This window comes from Dasypus novemcinctus, chromosome 11 (genome assembly GCF_030445035.2).
Source record: "Dasypus novemcinctus isolate mDasNov1 chromosome 11, mDasNov1.1.hap2, whole genome shotgun sequence".
In the NCBI taxonomy this organism is placed as follows: domain Eukaryota; kingdom Metazoa; phylum Chordata; class Mammalia; order Cingulata; family Dasypodidae; genus Dasypus; species Dasypus novemcinctus.
The window spans coordinates 117,979,077-117,994,847 of record NC_080683.1 but is presented as its reverse complement, the minus strand read 5'-3'; the positions used below and the strand labels follow the sequence as shown (position 1 = coordinate 117,994,847).

The window sequence follows — 15,771 nt, the reverse complement described above, 5'->3', positions numbered from 1 at the left end:
TCTAGTTAGACCCAAGGACACTGATGACTCCCTTTTCGATAACAAAGAGGCTGCTAACTGTCCATGGCACGAGTTGGCCATCGAGATACACAAAATATCATCACTGGATTCCCCTACTTCCATGCTTTTTCAATACTTTAACAGAGTTTTGTGGAGTCAAACGGTATAATGATATTGGCTGGCTCCTCCTAGATACTCTGTATACTTTTACAAAAGAAAGAGAGTTAAAGGCTTCAAATTTGAAACTTAAACACTGCATGAGTGATGTAAAAGTTTCTGTGTGTGCTCTGAAAGAAAATCTTGTCTCCTATAGCCATAGGCTCGAAATATCTGAGAACCAAACTCAGACTCTCGTTGTTCAAGTAGTGGAGTTACAAAGGAAACTAAAATCTCAACCCTGCAGCATTTCTGCAGTTAAAGTGAAGGCTTTGATTGGAAAAGAGTGGAATCCAGAGAACTGGGATGGAAACATATGGGATGATGATAATATTGTTGGAGACAGTGGAACCCTGAATTCTGCTGAGACTTTACCAGAGAAACCTGCCATGGCCTGCCCTGTCCAGGCCACACCTTGTCAACCTTGTATCATCCAGCCTCCAGCCTGCCCCAGGGAGTTTGAAACAACTTCCAGCCCTGAGGTGGGTACCAGCCAAACTGAAGCCTGCCCTACCCAGCCTCTGGCCTGCCCCCAGAGAGTCTGGACCTCCTCCCAGACCAGCCAAACTCTAGCATGCACTGCAGAGCCTCCACCCTGCCCTGAGGAAACCACCTGCCAACCCCTACCTGAGGAGTTTAATCCTGTCTCACCAGAAAAAAATGCAAGGGAATGCCCTGAGAGTCAGTAGCTTGCAAGGCATTTCTAGTTCTTCTCCTTACCCACCCCCACCACCTCTCTTGTCTTCGAGACCTATTGCTAGACTAAAATCACAACAAGCCCCCAAAGGTGAAATACAGTGTGTGACCCATGAGGAAGTAAAGTATACTCAGAAAGAACTGCTTGAGTTTTCCAACTTATATAGACAGAAATCAGGGGAGTATGTGTGGGAATGGATACTAAGGGTATGGGGCAATGGAGGAAGGGATATATATTCAGATCAGGCTGAATTTATTGATATGGGCCCAATAAGCAGAAATTCTTGATTCAACACTAGCTCGAGGGGTTAGAAAGGGCTCTAACAGTTTGGGTGGCTGACTGAAACATGGACCAAAAGATAGGCTAGCATGCCTGAGGTTGAGATGCCTGATTAGCCCTGGTATACAGTAAAATAGGGAACTCAAAAGCTTAGGGAGATGGGAATGCTAGAATAGATTTACCATTTGAGAGCTGCCTACCCACACCAAGAAAGTCCAGAGGACACACCTTTAACCAGGATTGTGAGGAATAAATTTGTAAGCCTAACTCCATCTTCTTTGAAGAGCTCTGTGGTTGCTCTTCTCTATGGTCCAGATATTACTATAGGGAGGGCTGTGATAGAATTAGAATCCTTAACATTATGGGGGTGATTGGATGTCTGTCTGGTAAAAATCAGGTAATTGGCAGTTAATTGCCAAAGTCAAGGTTGGTGTGGCTACCGCAATGAAAGGCAGATTCAGAAAAGCACTCAAAAAAGTCTGAGTCATGTAGAATTATGGTGTTGGCTAATACATCATGGGGTACCTAGCAGTGAAATAGACAGGCAGTCTAGTAAATTTCTTCTGGATCTGTATAAACAGAAGAGTTCTAGGTCAAGTGAACAAAGCCCTAACTCAAATTACAGATGCAGAGAATCACGGCCCCTTAATCAATTTCCAGACTTGAGACAGTTTACACACCCAGACCCCCTTGAATGAGGAGAAGGCAGGTCTCCTTGGGGAAGGATCCTGTTACACTGCCCAAAATTTATACTGTTAATCTTCCTCCCACCTTTCCCCAAGGAGATCTACGGCCTTTTACCAGAGTAACTGTGCATTGGGGAAAAGGAAATGATCAGACACTTCAGGGATTAGTAGACACTGCCTCAGAAGTGACTTTAATTCCAGGAGACCCAAAATGCCACTATGGTCCACCAGAGTAGGGGCCTGTGGAGGTCAGGTAATTAATGGAGTTTTAGCTCAGGTCCATCTCACAGTTGGTCACATGGGTCCCCGGACCCATTCTGTGGTTATTTCCCCAGTTCTAGAATGCATAATAGGAATAGACATACTCAGTAACTGAATCCCCACATTGGATCCCTGACTTGTGGAGTGAGGGCTCTTATAGTTGGAAAGTCCAAGCGGAAGCCACTAGAACTGCCCCTGCCTAGCAAAATAGTAAACCAAAAGCAAACCCGGATTCCTGGAGGGATTGCAGAAATTAGTGCCACCATCAAGGATTTGAAGGATGCAGGGGTGGTGATCCCTCCACATCCCGATTCAACTCTCCTATTTGGCCTGTACAGAAAGCAGATGGATCTTGGAGGGTGACAGTAGATTATCGTAAACTTAACCAGGTGATGACTCCAATTGCATCTGCTGTCCCAGATGTGGTATCATTGCTTGAGCAAATCAACATATCCCCTGGTATGCAGCTGTTGATTTGGTGAATGCCTTTCTTTTTCTCAATTGCTATTAATAAGGACCACCAGAGGGCGGCAGACTTGGCCCAGTGGTTAGGGCATCCGTCTAACACATGGGAGGCCCACGGTTCAAACCCCGGGCCTCCTTGACTCTTGAGCTGGCCCATGTGCCGTGCTGATGCGCGCAAGGAGTGCCGCCCCACGCAGGGGTGTCCTCCGCATAGGGGAGCCCCACGCGCAAGGAGTGCGCCCTGTAAGGAGAGCCACCCAGCGTGAAAGAAAGTTCAGCCTGCCCGGGAATGGCACTGCACACACGGAGAACTGGCACAACAAGATGACGCAACAACAAGAAACACAGATTCCCGTGCCGCTGACAACAACAGAAGCGGACAAAGAAGACACAGCAAAATAGACACAGAGGACCACCAGAAACAGTTTCCTTTCAGTTGGCAAGGCCAACAGTATACCTTCACTGTCCTGCCTCAGGGTAAATCAGCTCTCTAGCCCTATGTCATAATATTGTCTGCAGGAGTCTTGATCATCTTTCTTTCCCCCAAGACATCACACTGGTCCATTATATTGATGATATCATGTTGATAGGACCTAGTGAGCAAGAAGTAGCAAAGAGTCTAGACTTATTAGTAAGGTATTTGCGTGAGAGAGGATGGGAGATAAATCCAACTAAAATACAAGGACCTTCCTCCTCACTGAAATTTCTAGGTGTCCAATGGTGTGGGGCATGTTGAGATATCCCTTCTAAAGTGAAGGATAAGTTGTTGCATCTGGCCCCTCCTATGACCAAAAAAGAGGCACAATGCTTAGTTGGTCTCTTTGGATTTTGGAGACGACACATTCCTCATTTGGGTGTGCTGCTCCAGCCCATTTACTGGGTGACCAGAAAAGCTGCTAGTTTTGGTTGGGGACCAGAACAAGAAGAGGGTCTGCGTTAACTCCAGGCTGCTGTTCAAGCTGCTGAGCCATATGATCCAGCAGATCCAATGTTCAGTGGCAAATAGAGATGCTGTCTGGAGCCTTTGGCAGACCTCTGTAGGAGAATCACAATGCAGACCCTTAGGATTTTGGAGCAAAGCCCTGCCATCCTCTTCAGATAACTACTCCCCTTTTGAGAAACAGCTTTTGGCCTGCTACTGGGCCCTAGTGGAGATTGAATGCTTAACCATGGGCCATCAAGTTACCATGAGACCTGAGTTGCCTGTCATGAGCTGGGTATTGTCTGACCCACCAAACCCTAAAATTGGTCGTACACAACAGCACTCCATAATAACGTGGAAGTGGTATATACAAGATGGGGCTAGGGCGGGTCCTCTAGGCACAAGTAAGTTACATCAGGAAGTAGCCCAAATGCCCATGGTCCCCACCCCTCCCATGTTACCTTCTCTTTCCCAACCCACAGCTTTGGCCTCTTGGGGAATCCCTTACAATCAGTTGACTGAGGAAGAGAAAACTCGGGCCCAGTTTATGGATGATTAGGCATGATATGTGGATACCACCTGAAAGCGGACAGCTGCAGCACTGCAGCCCCTTTCTGGGACATCCCTGAAAGACAGTGGTGAGAGCAAATCCTCCCAGTGGGCAGAACTTCGAGCAGTACACCTGGTTGTTCATTTTGCTTGGGAGAGGAAATGGCCAGAGGTGCGTTTGTACATTGAGTCATGGGCTGTTGCCAGTGGTTTGGCTGGATGGTCAGGGAATTGGAAGGAACATGATTGGAAAATTGATGACAAAGAGGTCTGGAGAAGAGGTATGTGGATAGACCTTTTTGAGTGGGCAAAAAACAAAAATATTTGTGTCCCACATGTGTGCTCACCAGAGGTTGACTTCAGCATAGGAAGATTTTAATAATCAAGTGGATAAGACAACCTGCTCTAATGCTCAGCCTCTTTCCCCAGCCACTCCTGTCATTGCCCAGTGGGCTCATGAACAAAGTGGCCATGGAGGTAGGGATGGAGGTTATGCATGGGCTCAGCAACACAGACTTCCTCTTACCAAGGCTGACTTGGCTACACCCACTGCTGAGTGCCCAATCTGCCAGCAGCAAAGACCCACACACAGCCCCCAATATGGCACCATTTCTTGAGGTGACCAATCTGCTCCTTCGTGGCAGATTGACTGCATTGGACCACTTCCGCTATGGAAGGGGCAGCGATTTGTTTTAACTGCAGTAGACACATACTCTGGATATGGGTTTACCTTTCCTGCACACAATGTTTCTTCCAAAACTATCATCCATGGACTTACCAAATGTCTTATCTACCGTCATGGCATTCCACACAACATTGCTTCCGATCAAGGAACCCATTTCACAGCAAATGATGTGTGGGAATGGGCACATGCCCATGGAATTCACTGGTCTTACCATGTTCCCCATGACCCTGAAGCAGCTGGATTGATAGGACGGTGGAATGGCCTTTTGAAGTCTCATTTACGGTGCCAACTAGGTGGCAATACCTTGCAGGGCTGGAGCAGTGTTCTCGAGGAGGCTGTGTATGTTCTAAATCAGCGTCCAGTCTATGGTGCTGTTTCTCCCATAACCAATATCTATGGGTCCCGGAATCAAGGGTTGGGAATGGGAGAGGTACCACTCACTATTACTCCTAAAATGGGAGAGGTACCACTCACTATTACTCCTAAAATGGGAGAGGTACCACTCACTATTACTCCTAAAATGGGAGAGGTACCATTACTATTACCCCTAGTGACCCACTAGGAAAATTTTTGCTTCCTGTCCCTACAATCTCTAACTCTGCTATCTACAGGTGTTAGTCCCGAAAGGAGGAGTGCTGTCACCAGAGAGCACAATAATGATTCCATTGAACTGGAAGTTAAAACTGCCGCCTGGCCACTGGGCTCCTTTTACCTCTGAATCAACAGTCAAAGAAGGGAATTACTGTACTGGCTGGGGTGATTGATCCTGACTATCCAGGGGAAATAGGACTGCATCTACATAATGGGGGTAAAGAATAGTTTGCCTGGAATATAGGAGATCCTCCAGGGCATCTCCTAGTACTGCCATGTCCTGTGATTAAAGTCAATGGGAAATTGCAACAACCCAATCCAAGCAGGACTAACAATGGCCCAGAATCTTCAGGAATGAAGGTTTGGGTCACCCAACCAGGCAAAGAAGCACAGCCAGCTGAAGTGCTTGCTGAGGGTAATGGAAACATGGAATGGGTAGTGGAAGAAGGTAGTGATAAATATGAACTGCAATCACGTGACTAGTTACAGAAACAAGGACTACAATGGTCATGAATCTTTCTTCCTTGCTTCATTATGATAATAATTATATATGTACACACAAAAAAATTTGTCTTCTTTCCTAAACTTTTCCCTTATCATATAACATTTTGTATCAGTTTCATGTCGTAATATTTGAGGACGTGAAGTTTGAGAGTGAATATTGCCCAAGAACTTGGACCGTATCCTGTACGGAATTAATGTGTTTCTGGCTGTACACAGGAGAGTTGAACATTGTTAGGCAGAAATATGCATGTCTGTTATTGTTTTTACTTGGAGACTAAGTATGGTTTAAGGTAATGTGTATGGTTGCTGAGTTGACAAGGTGTGGACTGTGATGGTTAGGCTATTACGTCAACTCGGTCAGGTAATTGTGCCCAGTTTTTAAATTTTTTAAATTTATTTCTCTCCCCTTCCCCCCCGCCCTGGGTGTCTGTTCTGTGTCCCTTTGCTGCATCTTCTTCTTTGTCTGCTTCTGTTGTTGACAGTGGCAAGGGAATCTGTGTTTCTTTTTGTTGCGTCATCTTGCTGTGTCAGCTCTATATGTGCATGGCGCCATTCCTGGGCAGGCTGCACTTTCTTTCACGCTGGGCGGTTCTCCTTTCGGGGCGCACTCCTTGTGCGTGGGGCTCCCCTATGCTGGGGATACCCCTGCGTGGCACGGCACTCCTTGCGCGCATCAGCACTGCACATGGGCCAGCTCCACAAGACTCAAGGAGGCCTGGGGTTTGAACTGCAGACCTCCCATGTGGTAGATGGACGCCCTATCCACTGGGCCAAGTCTGCTTCCCCAGAAGAGGATATTATGAGAAACTGTATGCCAGCAAACTAGACAACCTAGATGAAATGGACAAATTCTTAGAAATGCACAAACAACCTACACTGATGCTACAAGAAATACAAGAACTTAACAAACCAGTCACATTTAAAGAAATGGAATCAGTCATCAAAAATATCCCAGCAAAGTAAAGTCTAGGACTATATGGCTTCACAGGTGAATTCTCACAAACATTTCAAGCAGAAATAACATTAATGCTGTTTAAACTCTTCCAAAACAATAAAGAGAAGGGAAAATTACCCAACAAATTTTATGAAGCCAACATCACCCTAATATCAAAGCCCGATAGAGAAATTGCAACAAAAGTTAAATACGGAGCAATCTCTCTATGAACATAGATGCAAAAATTCTCAACAAAATCCTTGCAAATCGAATCCAACAGCATATCAAAAGATGTATACAGGGAGCAGATGTGGCTCAAGCAGTTGGGCATCCACCTTCTAAATGGAAGGTCCCGGGTTCGGTTTCTGGTACCTCCTGAAGAAGATGATCAAGACAGCAAGCTGGTATGAAGAGCTGGCCTGGCAGGATGATGCAACAAGAGACACAACAAGCAGGACAAATGGGAACCGGATGTGGCTCAAGCAATTGAGCACCTCCCTCCCACATGAGAAGTCCCAGGTTCAGTTCCTGGTGCCTCCTAAAAAGATGAGCAGACACAGAGAGCAGACAGTGAGCGCAAACAATGGCGGTGGTGGTGGTGGGGGGAGATAAATAAATAAATGATTTTTTTAAAAAAAAGACTTCTATACCACAACCAAGTGGGATTTATTCCTGGTTTGCAAGGGTGGTTGAACATAAGAAAACCAATTAACATAATATGCCACGATAACAAATTGAAGAAGAAAAATATAATATCAGTCGATACAGAAAAGGCATTTAACAAAATCCAGTATCCTTTCTTGATAAAAACACTTTGAAAGATAGGAATAGAGGGACAATTCCTCAATATGATAGAGGTCATATTTGATAAACCCACATCCAACATCATACTCCGTGGGGAAAGGTTGAAAGCTTTCCGTTTAAGATAAGGTACAAAACAAGGATGCCCACTGTCACCCCTATTAGTCAACCCTGTGCTAGAAGTTCTAGCTAGAACAATTAGACGGGAAAAAAAAAAAGGCTTCCAAATAGGAAAAGAGGAAGTAAAACACTATTCGTGGATGAAATGTCTACGACAAAGCTTTTTGAGCTAGTAAACGGGTTTAACAAAGTGGCAGTATACAAGGTCAACAACTAAACATCAGTGTTTCTGTACACTATATTGAGCAATCTGAGGAGGAAATCATCTTAAATATGGGTCACCAGAAAGTAGAATGAGGTTAGAGAATGGAAAGCTGAGGGTTAATTTGTACAGAAGTAGTAAAAAGGATGTGTGTTAATCTTTGGAAATGAAGAGAAAAGGTGGAATGCACAACATAATATTATATTTGTAATTAGCAGTGCTATTATAGGGGTATGTCAGCAGTTGAAAGGGAAAGTCTAAGGTCATGTAAATTACTAAAAGGAAAGCTACAGAATGTAAGGTGGGACTATATAACATAGTAAACTAAATGTAAAATCTGCATATGGGTAATATTGCATATATAAGACTGATTTTCCTTGAAACTGAACAAAAGTATACCAATGTTACAAGATGTTAATATCAAAGAGAACACATTATGTTGAGTGAAAAAAAATCATACAAAGAATACTGCATATTATATGATTCCTATTATATAAAATGTAAATATATATCAATTTATAAAGATGAAATTAGATTAGTGGTTATATAGGGCCAGGGAAGGATAGAGGGATTGAGAGGTAACTGCCAAGGGTTTTGGTGGTTTCCTTTCTGGAGTAATAAAATTGTTCTAAAACTTTTTGTGGTGATGAATATACAACATTGTAATTATACTAAAGCCATCGATTTTACACTTTGGATAGATTGCATGGTGTGTGACTATATGTCATTAAAACTGCTTTAAAATAAATAGTGTACAAGAATAGCCAGAAATAGCAGTTATATACAGCAGGGGAAACTGAGAGCGATTGAGAGATGATGAATTTTTGTTTTTGTTTATCAAAATAATGGATATGCTCTAATAATGATTGATGGGATGAATGCACAACTGTGTGATTATGCCAAATACCATTGACTGGACACTTTGGATGGATTGTATGCTTTATTAATATGTATCAGTAAAAGTGATTTGTTTAAAAAAGAAAAAGAAAGAAAGCATGGCTGAAGGATGAGTTAGAATGTAGGGGAGGAGTTGAGATTTTAGAGATGGTGAACAGGTGAGACTCCACCTGGAGGGGCTTCTCCAGTAGACACCTGGAGGGAAAGAGGTCACACTACCTGTGTGAGTGTCTTCAGAGAAGAGCCCTTCAGGTATTGGGAGTAGAAAGTGCAAAGGCCCTGAGGCAGGGGAGTTTGGGGTTGCTGGAGCTGAATCAAAAAGGGGTGACTAGTCGGAGGTGAGCTCAGGGAGAGAAGAGCAGGAGGTTACGAAGGGCTTGTGACCTGCTGGGACTTGCATCTTTGAAGGATCCCTCTGGTTGCGGTGTTGAGACTAGACTGTCAAGGGGAAGGCGGGGAGAGGGTGGTCAGCGGAGCAGGAGCCTGGAGACCCCTTAGGAGGCTAAGGCCGTAATCCAGAGTGGGAGAACATCCACCCAAGTGGAGCAGCTCCGCCCAGCCCGTGAGCTGCCGGCCCGGGCGCGGAGCCCCCCAGAGAGCTGGTAGCTTCGTCATGGATGTCTCGCCCTCCTGGGTTTTGTTTTTCTTTACTAGACTGTGGTTCTGTTGAAGTCACATTGCATACAACCTCCTCCGTGCCCTACTTGTCTGGATGTTTTCTCGGAAGAGAAGGGAACGCTTGAGGAAAGGGACTGTCGGTCGGTCGTGGGGAGCAGCCCCTGGGGGCCGCTCCGGCAGGGAGGCGCCTGTACAGTGCCGGTTCACTGGCATCGCCAACAGCCAGCTGAGAGGGTAGGTCAGTGGCCGAAGCGGCTGCTGAGACACTAAGGGTGGCCCAGTGCTCCTGCGATGGCTCCTGCAGAGGAACTCGCCGCCGGACGAGGCAGGAGTATTTGCCATCACCCAGAAGTTTTACTTTTCCTGCATTTCAACTTGAATTTGATTAGGATTGGCTGCTTTTTCCCCTTTAAACTCTGATGCTCTATTTCAGTGCCGCCTGAAAAATCATTTCTATGTGACTATATCAGAAAATCAGAGTGACCTTCGAATTTACTAGATTGAGAAGAAACCTTACATGTGAATTTTTACACACACTCATGAAATTCTCTGATAAAATGACTTTTAATTTACTTGTCTGTCTGGAGGGGGTGGGGTGGGCATACCTGCACACGAGGGTAGAAAAGACAAAAAGTACTGTAAGTTCAACGTAACTTAAGGGTCACAGGTGCAAAGAGGCTTGTGAAGAATTGCTTTACGTCAGGATGGCTTAGCCGCTGATACACCTCCAAAAGCTGTCTTTCAAAGATTCTTGTAAGTTTTAACAATTTTATCAGAACCCATCATGCATGAACAGATATAGTACAACTTAGTATCATAATAAGGCGTCAGTGGTATGCTCAGTTTATAAATTGGGTACATTGATTTGTCAGTTTAATTAAAAATATTATTTTCACATTTTCCTTAAGTAGAAAAGAAACTAGGTCTTCCACTTTCTATTTTTCTTTGGAATATAAAGTAAAAATATATTGAGATATCCAGTTCTCTGATTTGGTTTGATCATCCGTAGTCTCCTTGCAGTTAAAGAAAGTGGGTGCTTGTCAGTTCATGGTTTTGCTATTCTACCGTCAAGGTCCTAGTACCACCGCCTTGGCCTCCGCGATATTTAACGGTCACAGACGCTTTCATGTGTGTCATCTCATCCTCGGGAACGCTGTGGGATGCTTCATGATGACTGTGAAGGTAGAAGGTAGAGTGCAAATAGAGCCCCGGTCTTTGGACTCATAGGCAAGGGCCCTCTCTCCTATTTTCATTAGCTCTTGGATAGTTTTCTTCAGGTTTGTGGGGCTCTAGGAGATGTAGATTAAGTACAGATGTTTTTGCAGTAATGTTAATTTAGTAGCAGCAAGCGATGATGACAGTTTTTCTACATGCATGAGTCTTGTAACCAATGCATCCCTTTAAATTTTCTTACCGTTGTCCTCTTAGAAACTTGCAATAAAGCCAGAAAGGCATCAAAACATGCTCTTTTAAAATTGATGACTCCTCATAAACACGTGGTTGAGTGAGAGAACTAAATCACGAAAGAGAACGTACGGCATGATTCTCTATATAATAAAGTTCAAATACAGGCAAAACAGAGCTGGTATGCTGAAGCCAGGATGGCAATTACCCTTGTTCCAGGGAGGGGGTCTATGGATGGGGGTAGGTCTGGGGGTGCTGAATTGACCCAGGTTCTGGTTCCACAGGGTTTGTTTTGAGAAGGCTCATTGACCTCTTATTCCTCCACATTCTTTAAATGCCTTGTTTCCTGAAGGATAGTTCCCTTTAAATGCTTTAGCCGTGAAGGACAGTTCTTATGCATTTATTGTGCATTGTAAACTGCTACCTCCCACAAAGGTCAACTGCCCTTCTTTGCTGTTGTCCCTAAGCACATGGCATTCTTCTTTGAGTTCTCAGGATTTCCCTGTCACAGAAGCAGCTGCTGTGGGTTGCGGTGAAGTCCAGCGTGAAATGCTCGTCTAAACAACTTTGGCACTTACATACCTTTGAAGGCGGTGTGGAAAGAAAGGCACTGAAGAGGAGCTGTGCAGTTAGAATGTTAATCTGTATCAAAACAGACTGCCAGAAATGATCCCGTGGAATTCTGATAAGGCTCAGAGCTGAGCTGTAGTCAGCTACTTCGAATCTCACAATTTCACAGTGACTTTTTTTTTCCATATAAATGGTTTCCAAGGTGCACAAATGGTGGAACAATAGCTATTTCATTTTAGAAACGTTCTTCTTTGAGGTCAGAGCCTAAAGGAAATAGGGTGGAGGCTAGAAATAACTTGGAGGAAAAGTAAATTTTCATAAAAATGGAAAGGTTGGCTGTAGCTGTGATGCTTCACTAGGCTTCTGACGTTGGACTAAATCCATAAGCTTTCTGACCACAGTGGATATAGGACAAAGGGGAAGGACTTATAAGATTTCAGGGGTCAGCAAAGCTTTTTGCAGTCCTCACAGAGAGCCCAAGTCCAGTGGAATCCTACATACTGCAGGTCTCAGTCAACATAACAAGCAGTTGTCTTTGCAAATCATTGCTTCTGTTCCTAAGTGTGACCAGTTGCTTTGGCTTGATTTAAATCCATTTAACTTATTTTTTAAAAATAAACCATGTCTTTGTAAATGTGCCTGCCAACTATTATCTGCACTCTAGCGTCTTTTCCCTTTCTTTCCCTGTAGTGCTCTCTCTCTTCATCGGAAGAAGAACGTTTTTTTTCCATCGGGAGATCTGACCTTAATACTCAGACGAATTGGACCAAGTCCCTTCCACTGCCAACGCCCGAGGAGAAGATGCGCCAGCAAGCCCAAATGGTCCAGGCCGACGTGGTTCCGATTAACGTAACTGGTACGCTTTGCTCGACAGACAGGTTCAGAATGTGCTGGGGAGAATGACTGCAGGTTATGTGCTTGTTATACGCACTTAACATTTCAGTTATATGTCAGAAGTAAAGAGCTGTGCTCTGGCTTCCTGCTCCTTGCTTCATGCGGGCAGTACTAAAGCATATATATGTGTGCGCATGTAAAATATATATCGCATATGGATCGGAAGGTGGAATTGCTAAAGGTTGGTGTCAAAGAATTTGATGGCTCACCCGTTCATCTCAAGATCTCACTTTTTAAATTAAATTGCTCGTTAAAGAGATTTTGGTTATATAGGAACATATTCTAAATGTGGTTTTCTGTTTCCCTCCCAAAGAGTTATCTTAATTAATATTTATAAAAGTGAAGACACCAATAGTGATGTGGTATTTCTGAATAATAGCTTTTATCTTCTTTTTCCCTAAGGAGAAAAATTACTTGAAATAAAAATATCAAGTACTACTAATAATGATAAAAACATGGTTTTAAAAAATCTTAATAGGATGGCAAAATTGAATTTAAATCTTCAAATGAAGAGCCATTCATTCTGAATATAAAATATTTAGAATATGGTAAGTGGGAATGTGAATACTAACTGCCAGTCTTGAAATTCAGGTTCTTTAGGAATCAGGCTCTAGCCTTGATCATCTGTGGTAAGTCAGGTGACAAATAACAAAAGTCTTTAAAGCTCCAAGATGATTTTTGACAACCTTAGAATATACCATAATGTACCTACTTACCACCTCTCTAACCAGCAAAGAGCTTAGGTGAGTGGTTAGGGCACTGTGCAGAACACGAAAGAAGTGTTGGCAGCCTCAAACATTAGAATGTATGCGCAAGAGAGAGGCTACTGGTCATCCTCGTTCATGACCAGCCCATACAAAGGATGGCCCATAGGTTTAGAACTTAAACCGACCCGAAACTAGAATGAAAACTCAGAATTCTTGCTCTGTTTCGGAGGCTGCAGTTCCTGGCTGCTGCTGGAAAGCTTTCTGCCAGCACTGGGGAACACGAAGGTGCAAATAACATTTTGCTAGTTATTGAAGGTTCTTAAGAAACCTTACAGAATGTTTGAAAACTTACATTTGAAGCTCCATTTTGAATTACACAGAAATGTAACAAATGAGTGCATGGGTTATTTTAAATTCCATGTTCATTTTCCACGTTTATTTTACTTAACTCTTACAGGAACAGATGGCATTTTAATCTATTTTCTTTGCAAATACTTTTATTGATCTTTCTGAATGTGTTTTTCATACACGTAGGTCACAATTTTAAATATTGTATGTAGCTGTGTCACAGAACAAAGTATGATTTTTATTGCTAGATTAAATACATGGGCATATATTTCCTGTGAGAAAATTAAATTACGTTATTTGATCGATTGAATGCAGCAGAAATGTAATTACATTATGTATGATTAAATGCCTCAAGGCTCATATTGCAAGATGAGAAGATTGTGCTATGAAATGTGGCAATGCTTAATGGAATTAGGATAAAATGCATTATCGTAAGATCAGGGAATTTAAAATAGAGTAACTAGAGTTTCAAGAATAAAGGGTTTTTTGCAGTAATATACATTGTCACAACAGAAGATGGTGCCTCTTCTTTGAGCTTTAATTCACTCCTGTTTGATGACTCACTATATGTGAATCACTTGAAACAGATGGATCCACATTAGGTAGAGTTTCAAAGGAGGCCTTTAAAATGCTGTACAGGGGAAAGCTAATGACAGTCAAGAAGGAGCACCATGAATTCTATCAAAGGACAACTTACTTTTAATGGAGTAGTTCCCATTTTGCAGAAATATTGAAATTATGTATAATATCCAGTTACATCTTTTCTGCACCTATGTATTTGCACACACACACACAGGTATTTCTTAAAGGGAGTCATTCTTCTAATCATTCTGATATAAAGAAGCATTACGTATAAAAATGTCCGTTTTGCTGGTTGAACTAACAGAGGTTATACAGCTTCCCCCTCTTTAAATAAGACATTTTTAAAGCCCTAAAAGATTTTTGAGATTAAAAGGTAGTTTCCTGTAAGGACTTGTCATATGTTCATTTATTTTGGGTGGGCATTGACCCTCTAGTTTATTTTCGGTAAGGTTCAGCAGAGAAAAATGCCAGTAACTGTCATCTCCCAGTGAGAGGGAAACCCGACAGGTGTGGATGGAACAGCCGCGCAGTGAGCTGCCATCTTGAAAATGGATTTAATCCCTGTAGTTATAGTCCTGTGGGACTCAGTGCATCCTAAGGGTTGAGGAGAAAAATGTGCGTACAATAAAACGCATGTCCATGGAAGTTTGTTTTATAAATCTACCACGCAGAAGATAAATACAGCAAGTATCCTTGAACAGTTTTTACACGCTGGCTTTGTACTGATGTTCGAGCCAGCTAAGTTTAGTTCTAAAGAGTACTCATGACTAGGGATGCCATTTTTTCAGTGAAAAGGAGGGATTTTATTCCTCTTGATTCAACAGATATTTATTGAATAACCGCTTTGCTCTGGTCATCGAGCCGAGTTCCAGATGGGACTCTAAGGTATGTGGATCATGACATGATTCCCTTCCCTCGAGAAATGGAGAGCCCGGCAGGTGCGCAGTCCACTGAGGTCATGTGCAAGAAAGGAAGTTTGTCCCTTAGTGGACCCTCTTACCATGCTTCTAAACACCCTGTTGCTTGGCTGCTTTTAATCTTTTGTTTAGATTTAGGAACCAAGCTGAAAACTAATGCGACTTTCCGTTAATGTTTTGCCCCTCCTGAAATGTCTTTGACAAGGGGAAATGTTTCTTCCTCTGCTCAGAGAACGAGAGGACCATACCCTAGAGTTGTGATTTGCCCCTCTCAGGCCATTTTGCTCCAGCACCTGGTGGCTCCTTCATCCCAGCGATGGCGCCTCCTGGTGCTTTGGGGTCTCCTCTCAGTCATTTCTCCTCTTTTCCACTAGGAGCTCATCTGCCAGCATTTGCAAGTTTGTAAGCATTCATGTAAGGTGATTCCTTAGTTGGGGAAATGTCTTTTCTCCTCGGTTTTGACTACATAACGTTCTATTGCAATTTATTCCTATTAATTTAAATGGAAGCTTCCTCAGCCGCAGCACACCCACTTTCAATGCCTGCCGATACGGCTAGGAAGGGTGCACGTTTGTATGCTTTTACTATGTAAGAATGACAGAAGCATGTGATTCATGGGTAAATATGTCTTTTTTTTCTCATTTTGAGGAGAGTAATGTGACCATTGAAAAGATCGATGCTTAAACCCTTTGTGAGTTACACTGGCAAGTAATTTAAAGCTGCTAAGCAACTGAGACTGTTATAAACTTTTACTTACTTCATGGTTTCCCATGGTGTGTTAATCACACATGCTTACACTCCAGAAAGAAAAACCTCCTGTGGACGTGCTGTCCCGGGGATGATGGTGACATCACCTGAAATGTCTGAATTAAGATCAACTTCCAGCAGGAATCCTGGGGCAGAAAGAAGCTGTTGAGCTTTACCAGCAGCGTGCTAGTGGGACTCATTGTGATGCAAGTATTTTATCATTATAAGGCTCGTT

The 15,771-nt window shown here is 43.1% G+C and overlaps 1 protein-coding gene across 1 annotated transcript in view; it reads left to right on the top strand.

Annotated features, from left to right (window-relative positions):
• NHSL1 (NHS like 1) overlaps positions 1-15,771 on the top strand; it is a 146,019-nt gene that overhangs the window by 113,932 nt on the left and 16,316 nt on the right. The window contains 1 exon segment of the mRNA XM_058307548.2: positions 12,032-12,197. Within this exon segment, the coding sequence (XP_058163531.1) occupies positions 12,032-12,197 (166 nt within the window).